Source organism: Aotus nancymaae, unplaced genomic scaffold (genome assembly GCF_030222135.1).
Source record: "Aotus nancymaae isolate 86718 unplaced genomic scaffold, 86718_ANA_hifiasm-v0.15.2.pri h1tg000040l, whole genome shotgun sequence".
Classification (NCBI taxonomy): domain Eukaryota; kingdom Metazoa; phylum Chordata; class Mammalia; order Primates; family Aotidae; genus Aotus; species Aotus nancymaae.
The window spans coordinates 115231672-115246860 of NW_026988454.1; the positions used below are offsets into that span (position 1 = coordinate 115231672).

At 39.7% G+C, this 15189-nt stretch overlaps 1 protein-coding gene across 2 annotated transcripts in view; it reads right to left on the reverse strand.

Annotated features, from left to right (window-relative positions):
* Positions 1 to 535: 535 nt before the first annotated feature.
* Positions 536 to 15189, reverse strand: part of MEP1A (meprin A subunit alpha) — a 40844-nt gene continuing 26190 nt past the window's right edge. For both annotated transcript variants that reach the window (XM_012448807.2, XM_012448806.2), the window contains 7 exons: positions 14377 to 14598; positions 13452 to 13601; positions 10359 to 10574; positions 6404 to 6877; positions 5494 to 5667; positions 4727 to 5027; positions 536 to 1346 (listed from right to left, as the gene is read on the reverse strand). In XM_012448807.2, the coding sequence (XP_012304230.2) occupies positions 1190 to 1346; positions 4727 to 5027; positions 5494 to 5667; positions 6404 to 6877; positions 10359 to 10574; positions 13452 to 13601; positions 14377 to 14598 (1694 nt within the window). In that variant the 3' untranslated portion in view covers positions 536 to 1189. The remainder of the gene's footprint in view (positions 1347 to 4726; positions 5028 to 5493; positions 5668 to 6403; positions 6878 to 10358; positions 10575 to 13451; positions 13602 to 14376; positions 14599 to 15189) is intronic.

A 15189-nucleotide genomic window follows, 5' to 3' on the forward strand; every position in this document is an offset into this window, starting at 1 on the left:
GGGATATGGATGCACCTCAAATTTGAGGGTTATTGCCCTCTGGGGTGCTGTTTTCACTTGCTACAAACTGTTCTCATACTTCTGCGTTAAAGAAACTCTTCTACTCTCATTTTGTTTCCAGTGCATTTTAACTCTACAAAATTGTCATAAAGCCTCTACTTAAGAAACCTGATAACTTAAAGGACCATTCAGAATCCTTAAAATCTTTTCTTTTATTAAACTTCCAGAGCTGGCTCTTTGCTTATTGGGTATAGAAACTTAGTTGTTTTTGTTTTTGTTTTTCACTTGATCTATCTTGGAATTTCCTTGCCCCAGCTAGATTTTCTCTCCTTAGGAACTATGAGAAGAAAGCGTGTCTAAAAATACTTCTTTAAAGTTCTCTGATACCTTCAGTTTGTTAATATGATAATGTACATAAATAGCATATAAAATATACTATTAAACCTAAAAGATCTGGGAAAGCTTTTGAACACCCCCACCCTTCAACACACACATGCACACCCATACTTACACACAACACCAGATACAAAGAAGGTGCTAACTCAATATTTATTACATTTATTAAAGGCCTTCTCTTAGAATCACAGAGGAAAGCAAATGCTGTGAAGCATGGCTGCCTAGAAGAACCTTTATTTGAAATCTTTAACAAGATCTTAAAAGAATAATGACATTACCATGTCTAATGAAAAATGAGTATTTGATTCTTGCATATTCAACATATGAATTTCATTATACATATTTGATCTGAAATAGAAATGATATTTTCTACATCTTATTCATTCTGTTATTGTTTTACTCATTAAATCTTTGTTGAGTGCCCACAATGTGCCAGCCATGTGTCTAGGCACTTAGGCTAGCATGGTCAATGAAGATGACATGTGCCTGCCCACATAGGGCTTACAGTCTATGGGAAAGCCAGTCAATCAAACAAGTGATCTACAATGAAGTGTGATGAGTGTTGTCACAGGACACACTAGATACATTAGGAGCACATAGCAGGATAACAGAATTATGTGGGGCATAAACATGACAAGCGTTACACATGGGGCTGGAGGCCTTAGTCCTTGGAGGTCCTATCCAAAGCAAGGCTGATTAAAAAAAAAAGCTGCCTCAAACCGCACTGACCATGGGAAAGGAGGCCCTGTATGGAGCCGGTGCTTCAGTAGTCTGGCCAATGCCAGCAGGCAGGTCACTTCCTTGGCCTTTGGGAAAGGATGGTGATGATGGAGAAGATCAAGAAGATCACGCCAGCCGTGCCTCCAATCGCCAGGCCCAGGACGCTGCTGTGCACCTGCATGGCCTGACAGTGTTCCCCCGTGTAGAAGAAAGCTTGTCCAGAGATGCACCTGAGAGAAAAGGATGTGAAGGGAGTGTGGGAACTACCCAGGCCTCAGGTGCCTCCTAGCAACATGCATCACCACAGCAATAAAAATGGCAAATGCTCGCTGAGCAGGTCTCCCTGGTGCCTGGTTTCATTTCAAATGCTGTATATGAATCACTAATTTAACCCTGCAACAACCCTTTGAGGTGGAGGTTATTACTTGGCCATTCTCATCATCTTCATCTTACAGGAAAGTTACAAAACTTGCTCAAGGTCACATTGTTAGTAAGCATTTCACACTTGAAATTTAATCCCAAGAGGTATGCCTCCAGATCCAGGATTCTCAGCCACCAAGGATTCAGGAGGAAGGTTTGAGACACTAAAGGAATATATTGCCTGACACTGGCTAAGAATATAAGCTACAAAGGAGATTCCTGAGCTACAGTCTGACTTAGAGCATCAGTTATAGTTTGAAAACTTCTAAATAATATCAAATAAAATGTTACTGTAAGGTTATTGTACTGTCACTATCTCAGGAGGCTGCCCTGAAGTTCACATGAAATAATGAGGACATGGCACTTATCAAGGTATTTGACACATAAGGGCCAGCCCTTAGTTTTGTTTCTTAATGTTATCTAGTATAAAGATCAGCTGACAATCTTAGAACCAAAGCATATAAACGGCAGTGTCTCATCCATACCTTTATAACAATTCCAGCCTTTGTTTCAAACATTCTTACTAGAAAGTCTACTCAGTAGAATTCTACAGGGCAGAGTGAAACAATCAGAAGTCAGCATCTTCTGGCCAGGTGCAGTGGCACATGCCTGTAATCCCAGCACTTTGGGAGGCCAAGGCAGGTGGATCACCTGAGGTCAGGAGTTCGAGACCAGCTTGGCCAACATGGTGAAAATATAAAAAAAAAAATAGCTAGGCATGGTGGCAGGCACCTGTAACCCCACCTACTCCAGAGGCTGAGGCAGGAGCATCACCTGAACCCGGGGGGTGGAGGTTGCAGTGAGCCAAGATGGTGTCATTGCACTTCAGCCTGGGCAACAAGAGTGAAACTCCATCCCCCACCAAGAAAAGGAAAAAGAAGTCAGTATTTTCTTTTACTAATCCTAAATGATTTTACCTTCCAAGGCCGCCTCTCTATCCTGGGAATTGACTTCTTAGAAATCAGTGAGTAATAGCAAGTTTATTCCATTTTTTTTCTGACCCAAACACAACTTAGTGATATCCCCTAGTGTTACCTTAGAAAAACTTATTCTGCCAACTGTAAGCTGCAGGTTTCTAGGAGAGGAATAGTTTGGCCAAGTAGAGGCTGACATATAAGTGGCAACCCTGGCCTCCGTTAGCCTGAGAAGGATGTTGCCTGTTAGGGGTACATATTGGAATCTGGCATCCAAGGGCCTGTCAGGCAAAGACATGCAGACCCACGGCTTTGGAGGCCATAAACAGGTGAGCCTTCCCCAATAAAAGGAACTAGAGGACTTCCTGGAAGAATGATTGATTCTATAGGTGGGGCAGGGAAAATAAAAGATGAGCCTGGAGTATGCTATTGTGCCAGAAAGTCACATTGTGTTCATAAGGTCTGGTGTTGAAAGAGCGCAGGCGTCAACCTGGAAGAGCTCCCAGAGGCCAAAGCTGGGACAATAGAAGCAACAAAATAAATAATGAAATTATTGCAACAGAGCCCACTGAATAAATGTTTATGATTCCTTAGTGATAGAAATAAATAATCGCATAAACAAATTAACGGGGTGAAGGGGCCATTATTCTTTATAGAACAATTCAAATGAATGAATGTGAAGGAAATAGGAAACTAACATTAGAAGATCCCAGTGGTTAGTATTGCAGGGAGGATGTGTCAATAGATGCTGAATTAGTGTGAGGATTTGAGGAAAAGCAGGATGTCTCCATGATCTTGAAATATCTCTCCCAAGATATATGTTAATTACAGAGGGAGAAATGGTAACTCTTCAGTGGAGAGGCCTGGCAGAAGTGCTGTTGGCCAGATGATGATGGTTTACATCACCAGTAATGACATGTATCGGCGTCATGTACCTGCTCACATGATGCAGTGAGAAGGCATATCACATATTTACTAATCTTGCCACAAATGTGTAACCTTGATCTAATCATGAGAGAACAAGATAAACCCAAATTAATGAAAAATTTACTCAAAAAAAAAATCCCCGACCAGTAACCTTCAAAAACGTCAAGGTAATGAAAGACAAGAAAGAACTAAGGAATTGTCCCAGATTGGAGGGGATTAGGAGACAGAAGCCATAAAAGCTAAATATAACCTGAGATCCTGAATTGGATCCTAAAACAAAAAAGGGTATTAGTGGGAGAACTGGGAAAAGGTGAATGAGGCCTGTAATTTATGTACTAGCATTGCACCAATGTTCATTTCTTAGCTACACTAATTGTACTGTGGTTTGTGTAATACGCTCACGTTACGGAAAGCTGAGTGGGTGAATGGTATAGAGAAAGTCTCTGTAGTATTTTTGCATCTGTAAGTCTAAAGTTATTTCAAAATAAAAGCTACAAAAAGAAAACAAAGTGGAGACTAAAAAGAACTAAGAAGAAATATAAATTTTTGAGATTGGCAGAATGGTTCCTATATCTGCTACTGTTCAAATGGAACTGTTGCTTCTGTCATCACCTACATCTTTTTATGAAGCACTTTTTAGGGTTTTATACAAGCAAACATTATAAAAACAACTATTAAATATAGCAAACTGTGCTGCCAGACAGACCCAGATGCAAGCCCCAGCTTCAGCATTTTACAGCTGGGTACATTTTAGATAAATTACTTAATCTTTCTAAGCTTCAATTTCTTGATACACTAGATGGGGCCAAGGAGAGTCCTTATGTCACAGATGGCAGTGAGAGTGAATTTAAATAATGCATGTAAGATGCTCAGGATGCATAACGAGGGGTCAGAAATATCAGGAGTTCTTATTACTATTATTGAAAATATAACTGTAATAATAGCACAGTGTAAATGACAGACTATAGAATAATAATCGTTAGGAACCTCTGTAGTCAGTAAAGATTTAACCTTCGTCTTGAAACCCATGTTATGGAGTAGAAAGTCCCTAGGCTAAAAGCCATCTTGGATGTTATAGAAATTTCAGGAGTATCCAAGATGCTGTCGACAATGCCCCAAAGGAGGAAAAGGGATGAAAATCAAGAGACAAGGGACCTGGGACGCCTCTGTCCTGGCAGCATAAGCCCATGAATCCAGGGCACACCTTCACAGAGACGAGGAAAACCACACCCAGTTGACCATTTTAGGTAGCCTTTGCCCTGCTCTGCAAACAGCACCCTTTACCAGGGGTAAGCATGCACACCGCCCAGGTCTGCTGGCTTGCCTGTCTCCCCAGCCACAGCGCCTACCTGCAGCTCGCCATCCCCTTCTCATTCATGCAGATGCCGTCATTTTGGCAAGGGTTTGGGTCACATGGGTCTTTGAAGTACTGTGGCCAGTTGTGGTCCTCCAGGGGGCCCATGTTTTCCACTGACCGCTTCTGTCGGCTGGGCTGCCCCTGGCTCAGGCTGACAGGTAGGGCTTCTTCTATCACGGCCTTTCCCGAACCTTCTTTGGAGACTTGCTGCTCCTGGCCTTGGAGAATGAGACCTTGGGGGCTCAGCCTTTTGCCTTTAATGGGAACTTCAGTCTGCTCGAGGTGGGTGATATCTTCAGGAAATAGAGAGTCATAAGGAAGATCCAGGATTAGTAACTGACTACAATTAACTACCGCTTCTGGTGAAGCCTGCTTCTATCTCCCATGGACATCACCCTTAGTGACATGGAAAAGTGGCTTTTTAAAAAATTTTAAAATAACCAAGTCACATTTTTATTTATTGTATTTGCAAAATGCAGCGTAAAGTTAGCAGGGACAGACTGATGGAAACTAAACTGAAATCAGTGAACTGTTACCTTTGATAAAATTACCAAAAAGAATGACACTAAAATTTCAGTTTCTTTCAAGGACAGTAAAAATAAAGACATGAGTCCTTGGCCAATTGAATAAAAGGAGTTTTTTCTACAACACATTTTTGTGATCTCGTCCCCACCCTCCATGAGTGCTTTAAAATCAGGATAAAATCAGTAGAACGCCAAGAGCATAGGATTATTTACCCACGAAGACCAACAAAAGTACCTTCAAAGTCCACAAACATGATGAGGTCATCATTTTTCAGGAAACTCCTCCTTTTTAGCATTTGGTGTGAGATGAAACCACTCCAGCCCCAGCTGATGCTTCTAAAACAATTACAGTCCACATCATAGGTTCCCACCCTGGACGGCCTGTCCCAGATGACAGTGTCATTTATCGCTGCAAAGTTGTAGGTAACATAAAATCACATTACCTCTTTATATTTCACTTTTCAGTCTGTCTCTAATGAGGATATAGGACTTTGTTAATCAGAAAAAAAAAGTGTTGGAAAAAAATTAGGCTATTTTCTCTTTCCAGGAGAATTGCAATTCAGATTTGAAAGATGGGAGAGGCAGAGAATCACAGCTCTGAGTGATCAGTTGTCTGCTGCTGAGTGACTTCCTTAATGAAGAGACAGGGACAGCTATGGCTTCTTTCTTCTGAGGCCTACATCTTCTCTTTTGTAAAGAAAAAAACAGTTTGCTAATTTCTTTACTGATGTAAGTTTATTTCATGGACATAGTGGCATTCAGTACTATTTTAGGAATAAGTACATTAGCTCTGCACAGAGCCTAGCAAGCTCCGGGTATCTGATAAATGATTAGCAGTATCTTTCTCCTCAATCACAATGAGCTCAATGAGGCAGGGACCAGCTGATTCACTTGTATTCTAAGTACCTAGCACAGAATTTGGCATATTGTAAGCCCTGAATAGATGTTTGATGAGTGAATTTAGGAAAGGGAAGGAGGATGTGATGGCATTGAACATCTTAACTTGGAACTCCAACATGACTATGTTAATGATATTCCCAAGGGGACCATGTGAGGGGAACGTTACTCTTTCTTACACGACAGAATCACATCTGTGGGCCTTTCTGGGTTGAGGGGCGGTTCTTATTTATGCTGACACCACCCACCTGGGGATGTGTGCAACTTGGAGGTAGTGAACACCATGCTTGAGGACATCCTATTCCTGACGTCGGGCTCCTGGTCGAGGATGGTCATTATCACCTGTCTGTTTTCTACTGGCCACTCCAGGATAGCATCATTCTCCCCACTGCACAGGTGAAAAGAAAGTCCCAAGTAGCCAGAGCTGCTGGAGCTTGCTCTGCCATGGGGGTATAAAGTTAACCCAAAACCATATCCCTCTGAATTGTAGAATCGAGGGCTCTGCAGCTTGTCTCCTGGGCTGATGTTCTCAAGCACTTGGGAGAAATTCCGGACTGTCCAGACCCCTGTAGGGCAGGGGGTTTCAGTCAGAGTGATGTCATCCAGGTAAATTCCCCCAGTTGAGTTCTGAGGGTCGCCTTTTGTGCCCTGGAAAAGGTAGCGAAACTTCCGTTCTTCTTTGAGCACTACATGGGCAATTTTCCAATTATGGTCATCATCTCCTGAGGACAGAGAATAATGTTGATGAGAATTGTGGCCAACATTTAAGTACAAACATAAGTACTCATGTAATGAGTACTTATTATGAGTTTGGCACAGTGCCATGTGCTTCCCATAAATGATCTCATTAAATCCTCACAACAGCCCTATAAAATAGGTAGTATTGTAAACTGGTTAAGTAACTTTTCCAGAGTTACATATCTAATAAGGAAAAATGGTTTTTTAAAATACTGTGATTTATTTTAAAATTCATATTCAAATCTTAACCATGAATTTGTTTTCCACTGTCAGCATAATTCTACAGGTACTGTATTTCCTTCTGAGTTTGCTGGTTCAACTGCAACCCCTAATGTTAGCACTGAAAGCCCAAGTGTGAGGCTGAATCATATAAAATAGCCATTTTGTAAGCCAAACGTCAGAAAATAGTAACTCCATATGGTCCAACCTGTGACTCGTTGCCAGAGAGCCATAAGGAATGCTGAAGAGCAGATAATAACCTGTAGGACAAACTGGATCTTCCCTACCCAAAACCAACTCCCTCTCCAACATCTGAAAGCCCAAGACGTAGGGGAGCTAAGTAATCCAAAGAGAGTAATTCACATTCTAATAAGGATTAGGTCTACGTGCTTTTTCTCTAGCATGAGCTAGAAATGGGACTTTTGAATTAAGGGCTGAGAAAAGATCTTGAGAAAGTTGTTCTAGAACATGGGATCCTGGACTGAACAGCATAAAAAGCCAGACAGGAGCGGGGTACTGGAGAGAGGGGGGTACTGGAGGAAACTGTGAAAAAGCTGATCAATTCAGAATACCCTCCAAGAGATGCCTCTACATTGATATTTTGCACAGGATATTCCCTAGAGTTGGGCTTGAAGAGGAGAGGAAAAATGCTTCCAAGTGGAAGTCATGCTGGCTAAACTGAGTTCCTACGGATGAGTGTCTTTTTTCCTTTTTCTGTGTCTTTTAACCAGAAATCAACTTACAGAACTATACTTTCCTTGAAACAGAAAAGACTTTTTATCTCCATTTGTTTTCAGGCCATTCTCTCTAAGGACAACTTCAAGGGACAGGTCTAACAATGTTCTGTTTCCTAGGGTGGAGCTGATTATGGCCTGTGTGGTTAGGTTATATGGGAACATAGGAGAGAGGTGGAGAAGGCACATGGCCACCTCTGTAACCCACAAATCTAAGTAGTTGCCATTTCCTGGGGAGAGCACTGCAGCCAAGTGAAAGACACATGGACTTGAAGGGTAATAGGTGCCAGAAAGTCTATGAATAGGAACAGATATATAGAATTTGAACTATTTATCAAGCAGGGTTACAGATGATAGGAATTCTGTCAAGAGAATAGGATTCTGTTCTTGCTAATAAGTACCTGCTTTGTTTTTTCTTAATATAGGATGTCAAAGTGAGGTTGAGATGTGGGAATTTGGTACTGGAAAGAAGACCCAAGAGGCTATACCATATAGTCAGAGATTCATCTATGAAATTATTAAGAAAGTTTTGTATACATGCTTCCACGGGGCTGCCCTAAATTAGTCAAGCAATAATGCTACTAAGATTGTTTGAGACAAATTTAATTCCCGTTAGTTCAGAATTGTCATCTATAAGGAAGTCCTGGCCTCAGTAAAAACGTGTGTGTGTGCATGTGTGTATACATACACATAGTTGTAGGCAAACATTTTTCATGTAAGTTTGTATGTAAGCATTATGTATGTATATAACATATATACAGATATGCATATGGACACATTTTGTGTGTAAGTGTTTTGGTCAAAATATACATTTTGCAAAAGTTAAAAACTATTCAAATTGGTTGCAATTATCTTAAGTCGAATGTCACATAAATAACACTAAATGATATTCAACTAACCTTTTTGAAAAACTTCGTTAACAAAACAGTATCAGAATTGACTACTTTAAAAATCCATTCATACCATGCTACCAGGGAATTTACACAGACATACTTTGAATTCAGTGAAACACAAAGCACAGCAGTGTAAGAAACTAAATTAAGCATGCGATGTTTGCTTTGTTGATTTTATGCTTAGAAGGACAACACTTTTAGCTTTAGATGAAAGTGAGTGATAATTGGTCCCATCAATATTATCGAAACTCTAACTAATTTTGTCCTTAAATACTTACAATCCTTGGTAACATAACACATCCTCAACTCTTAAAGGGCATCTAGCTGTCATCCTTCCATCATATAAGCTATGATAAATTTCAGTCAGAAAAGTGAAGCCCTCAGAACTGTTATTTGTAGAGCTTCCAGTCAGTCCACAAAGTGGCTTGGATATAGGTGATTTGGGCACCTGTTCTTACAAATGACCTCTAAGGAAGCTTTCTTCTTGAAAAGCAGCAGGTATATAAAAAATAATTCCTTTCTCTGGACTCATTTCAACTGAGAAATTAAATGCTAAGATAGGCAGTTGGATGCTAGGATAATCTGGCCCTAAATCAAGATCCATCCAAAAAAAAAAAAAAAAAAATCAAGATCCAGGGTTATAAACAAAGTATTTGCTTTCCTTGTTGTGGTGGTGGTTCATTCATAACTAGAAAAAGGGAGACAAGCTTTCCTACTTTTCAACAAAAAATTTCTCTATCTATAATCATTTACATGCTGGCCTTCTTATATAAATATTCAAAGTGACACTTAGGAACACGTAAGTGATTATAGAAAGATAATATATACAAATGACTTATTTCCCACCAACTTCACAAGTAGGGTTCAAATTACTTCAGCATGTTAAATAATGACATACTTGGTTTTCTGAAACAGATGCAAAACACCATGGTCAACTATTTTTTTTCTTTTGAGATGGAGTCTCATTCTGTCACCAGGCTGGAGTACAGTGATGTGATCTTGGCTCACTGCAACCTCCGCCTCTCGGGTTCAAGCGATTCTCCTGTCTCAGCCTCCCAAGTAACTGGGATACAGGTGCACACCACCATGCCCAGCTAATTTTTGGATTTTTAGTAGAGATGGGATTTCACTATGTTGGCCAGGATGATCTTGAACTCCTGACCTCGTGATCTGCCCCCGTCGGCCTCCCAAAGTGTTGGGATTACTGTTGTGAGCTGGTCAACTATTTAACTACTCTCTCCAGCAGCATCAGCTCCCACATGTCTTTTACCTTCTGATCTCCACTCCTGAATTATCCATTTTCTCAGTCTTAGCCTTTGCTTTCTCTAAAGTTCTAGTGAAAACTGGATTTCTATATTCTGATTGGCTTCTTACAAAAGTTTATTTCAGCCCTACCTAAACCCAATATACTACTTGTAATTTCTGAGTAGTTAAAACATTCAGAGTAATTAAAACATGCCATATATTATATTAGGCTCTGAGAAGAGAAGGAAGTGGGTGGAGGAAAAGGAGGAAGAGAGAAAGAAGAAGGAGGAGTAGGAGCCAAGAGGGAAGGAGGAGAAGAAGCAGGATCCCAGGTTTTAAGCCATATCATTCCTTGTGTGAATGTCTCTAAGTACCTTGAAAAGTCTGCACCTTGACCAGCTTGCGAACATTGCCTGTGCTGTCATCCCTCCTGACCCAGACAATGAGTCTGTCTGAAGCGCTTCCTGTCATTTTATAGAAAAATTGCAGGCACTGCTGCTTCCTCTTCGGGTAAAGAATCCGAGACTCCAGTAGGGCTGCCTCTTCTGCTGACCCCGAGCTGGTGCTGAACTGCATGAAGTAGCCGGCACCTATGGAAAGAGCACCCAAACATCACATCTCTGGCTTCCCACACCCCAGGTGTGGGAAATAGTGAAATAGTGAACCACAGCCATTGTCCAGGCAACAAAAGCTAGAACTCTTCTGAAGAAAGTAAAAAGAAGGGCATTTGTCAGTAAATATTGTGTCTCAATGGACTTAGTCACCAGCTAAAGCTCGCTCTTCACAGTTGCATTTGATTGCCTTTGTTCCAAGATTGTGAAATGTATACCTCTGACTTAAAGAAACACGGGCTTCAAGCAACGTTTGATTATTTGATGGAATTTGATGTCTGTGAGATGAATTCTATTTTCCTCATTGACTTCATTCTTTAAATTAGAGATTCATTCCAAAGAAAAGAGTTCGGATGGTCTCCTTGTTGTATAAGACACTGTGGAATTCAAAGCCTTAGGATTTGGTTTTAAACATTGACAGTGATAAGGGTTCAGTTTCCCCTGTTGCTAGTCTGATAACTGGGTGTGTTATCAGTGGCAAAAATTATCTTTACTATATTATCAGAAGGGCTATTCAGGACACATTAGAGACTAAATGGGAATTTCTCCTGAATGTAAAGGAAAGCATCAGAAGAACACTGAAGAGGGGTGAAAAGTGTCTACATTAGTGCCAGAGATGGGATTTACCTGACTCAGATATCCAAAAACTCTTTCCCCTACAAACAACCAAGCCAGCTAAACAAATGTACCATTTGGTAAACCACACACTTGTCCAAGTTGATTACAATGAAAAATTCTTGCATATAAAGAGGTTCTTTAAACGGTGTTCCAGCAGTCAAACCCATGTAAAAATACTTCAATCAAAACATTTCACAAGATAAAAATAAAATGAGTGTACAGTATACTGCTGCGCACTGCAGCAATGCTCCATAATGCTCCCAGCTTCATCCTGCCTCAATTGCTGCCTTTCATATCGGCAGCAAGCAATGATGGTTTAAATAAGCTTCCCACCGAGCTTAAAATATCACAATGGCTTTAATGCTAAATCAGGGCAAATTATATTCCCTTGTAGTTTCTTCTCAATATCTGAACTTGCCTGAAACCTCTGAATTATAATTATGTATTGAATGCCTGGGTTAGGGGAAAAATAAGAGCACACAAGGTTAAAAAGGTTTCTAGGTAATTCTTACTCAGGAATTCCTGCCTACGTGTACTAGGAGGTATGAATTGAGAGTCAAATAATTCAAGCCCAGAACTCAGGAGGCCTGAATTATCCCCAGCTCTGCCAATACCTAGGTATTTATTTATTTCTCTGGGTTTTGAATGAGAGGAATCCTCCCAAGGGATCCTTTGAGCTCTTCATGTCTACACATCCACCTGAATCATACTAGAGCTCTCTACCAGCAAGACATATTCCATTAAATGCCTCCTGTGGAAGGAGCATAATAGCTTCTCAAGTTAACATGACACAGCTTTTCCAGATCTTTCTTCTGGGGTGTGGTCCTTTCCTCTTACTAGGTGCTGGAACATTCTTTCAGTAGATTCCTCTCACAATAAAGTTCACCTTTGTGTTTAGCTGGCCATTGCACATTACCCTAGCAGCAAGCCACAGAATAGGTTGGATTAGAGGCTACAACGGAAATTTAGAGAGAATTTCAGGCTTGGATCAACCTTTGGACACTTGGGATGATATATTTGATAATCTGATCTGTGACAGAAACTTTACCCTCTGCCAAAGGTAGAGGAAATGTGTCAGTGGCTTATCACCTCGGACATTCCCTGTGGTGTCCTGGTATCTGGGTGACAGGCTGTGACTCTTCCAGGAAGGGAATCTCACCAACTCTTAGACAGTTATGGACTAAGTGACTTTGCAATAGTCTAGTCTTTAAAAAGCTGTAATAATCTGTAACTTCACCAGCTTCCAAATATAGTTAAGATGATTTCAATGGTGGGCACAGAATACCAGAATGCTAAAATAGAAAACCAAAATAAATGGAACCTCTAGAGAGAAGGGGAAAATGGGAAAATGGAGGGTGAAGCTGCTGGTCTGCAGGTGGGGGCTTTGTATGCATTATTCTTCCATTGTCACTGTGAAGCAGGCATCAGTATCTTGATATTTACAGAGGTTTGTGAAAGACAAGACTTTTTTAAAAAGTATACAAATGACAACAACTTTCTGTGGTCACCTAAGTAAGTGGTGAAGCCATATTTCAAACCAGGTCTGTCTTTTTCACTACACAAATGGTATATAGGAACTATCTGAAGCTGTGCTATCCAATACCAAACGTATGTGGCTATTGAGTGCTTGAATTGTGGCCAGTGCAAACTGAGAGGTACTGTGGGCATAAAATATGTGTCAAGTTTAAAATACTTAGCATGAAAAATGTGCAGCATCTCATAATAACTTTTATATTGATTACATGTTGAAATGCTACTATTTGGATATATTGAGTTACAAAGTACATTATTAAAATTAATTTCACCTGTTTTCTTTGACTTTTTCATGTAGGTATTAAAAGTCCAATGTGTTACCTGTTGTGCCACAGAGTCAGAGTCATGTGGACATTAGAAAATTCCACATTACATATGTGGCTCAGATTATATATTTCTACAGGAGGGTGTGGCTCTAGAGACATTGTCCTTATTTATGAATTTTTATCTTTTTTTTTCTGAAGTTTTATCTTATCAACCATCTATCAATATCAGTTTTGCTTAAATGCATCTTTCTTTTGCATGCCCAGAGCCTGGATGTTTTTTATTGAGTTAATAATTAAGATATGAGAAATGTTCTTTGTCCTTGTTCAGATTTTCAAGTTTGATAACCAACATTCTGATTGAGGCAAAACATGGTGGCTGGCAGAACCTAGTTGAACCTGGTGAACCACATCAGTGTGTTTGCTTTCCACTTTCACTGACCTGTGCATTGTCCCACCAAGGTGTGATCCACTTCTCCAGCCTGAGCACTGTCGTTATGGACCCAGTCAGTGTCATCTCTGGTGCCCTGAATCATCCCACAGATGTTTGCCTTCTCAAAAGTACAGTGGTCCAAAAGAGTGTGAGTTGTGGCTGGAAATGATATTTTTATCATGGTTAAAAATGAAATACATTTCATTCCAAATAGCTATGTCTTAAGCCACTAAAATCTCATTGTTCAAATACAACAGGATCGCAAGCCTGTTATCTTGACTTTTTCTCAAATGCAAATCTTACTGTCATCAGATGTTAGTACCTGCTAATATAGACACAGCCCTAACCTACTTCACAGATTCAAGATTAAAAAAAAATGTATAATCATTCTCTGCTATGTAAATACTAACCATAAACAAAGTACCTCTAATACTTGGCTTTGTACTTAGCAGGTCTTTTGTATATAGTTATTGAACAGAATCAAACATTTTATCTCTGAAGGCTAGTGGGATCATCTTTAGAAAACATCCCACCCAGAAGATTAGATTACTCTAGGAATAACTAATGTAGGTAAAGAATTTTACAGGATACAGAATGCTTTCAAGTCCATTACCTATCTTGACCTTTACATAATAATGCATCCTTCAAAGGAAGCAAAAGAAACTAGACAATAACAGCTTCTTACATTTGTCCAGTACTTTGACTTTACAGAACACAACTACATAATAGGTTTTTTATAACCATCCAGTAAGGTTTGTGTTACAGTTTTTTGTTTGTTTGTTTGTTTTTTGTCTAGAGGTAGACCAACAAAAGTTATGTAGTTTGTTCTTACTCTTTTAGCTAGAACATTAAAGAAGAGTAAAGAAAATCTCTAAGGCTGAGAGAATCTCTGTTGAGGCCAGTTTGCCCAGTTCGCAGAAACTGAGGTACTCACTGCAATTGTACATTCGGTTCAGCCTCTCTAAATCAATGTCACTGAGATCCAGGCGCTGTCCAATAATGGAGTTAAACTCAGGGATCTTGGCTGTGATGGTGGGAACACTTGCATTCTTGTTAAATGAGAAAGGTGCATAGTGCATCACAGACTCATAATCATAGGGTGTATTGAGGTCTGTGATGAAGCTGTCGTCATAGGTGTTAAAGTTGTGCTGGTAACCTGTTAGGGAGAGAATCCACAGGTCCTGCTCAGCCATGTTATTTTCCCCATGCTGCTCTCTTTGACTACTCAGAGACCCTCCAAAAGAGGAAAATAATCAGTTCTATTTAAATATGTGTATTTAAATAAATCTATTTAAATATACATTATAGTTTATAAGCAATATGATGTAAAATTAATATGCATAATTGATTATTAACATTAGAGACTATCATATTAATATTTAATGTGTATAATATTGTAATAACTATAAAATACATATTATAAAATATAAATATATAAATATTAGAAATTACTAAATATGCGTACATATTTATGCCAAAGATACATTATATATATAAATGTGTGTGTGTATCTGTGTGCGCGTATGTGTGTGTATGTGTTCTCTTTTCAGAAAGAGAAGGTAAAATAGCAAAGCTGAGGAAGGTATTCCAAATGACAGGAAAAATAATTTTTGAATTCAGGAAAGTGTTCAGAAATTGATTATGTTAAAGACACATCGTTCTAATAGCTGAGTACCTCATTCCCTGAGTCTGCCCAGAGCTGTACCTGCAGCTCTTCATGGGTTAGGAGAAGGAACTCTGAGGGGCA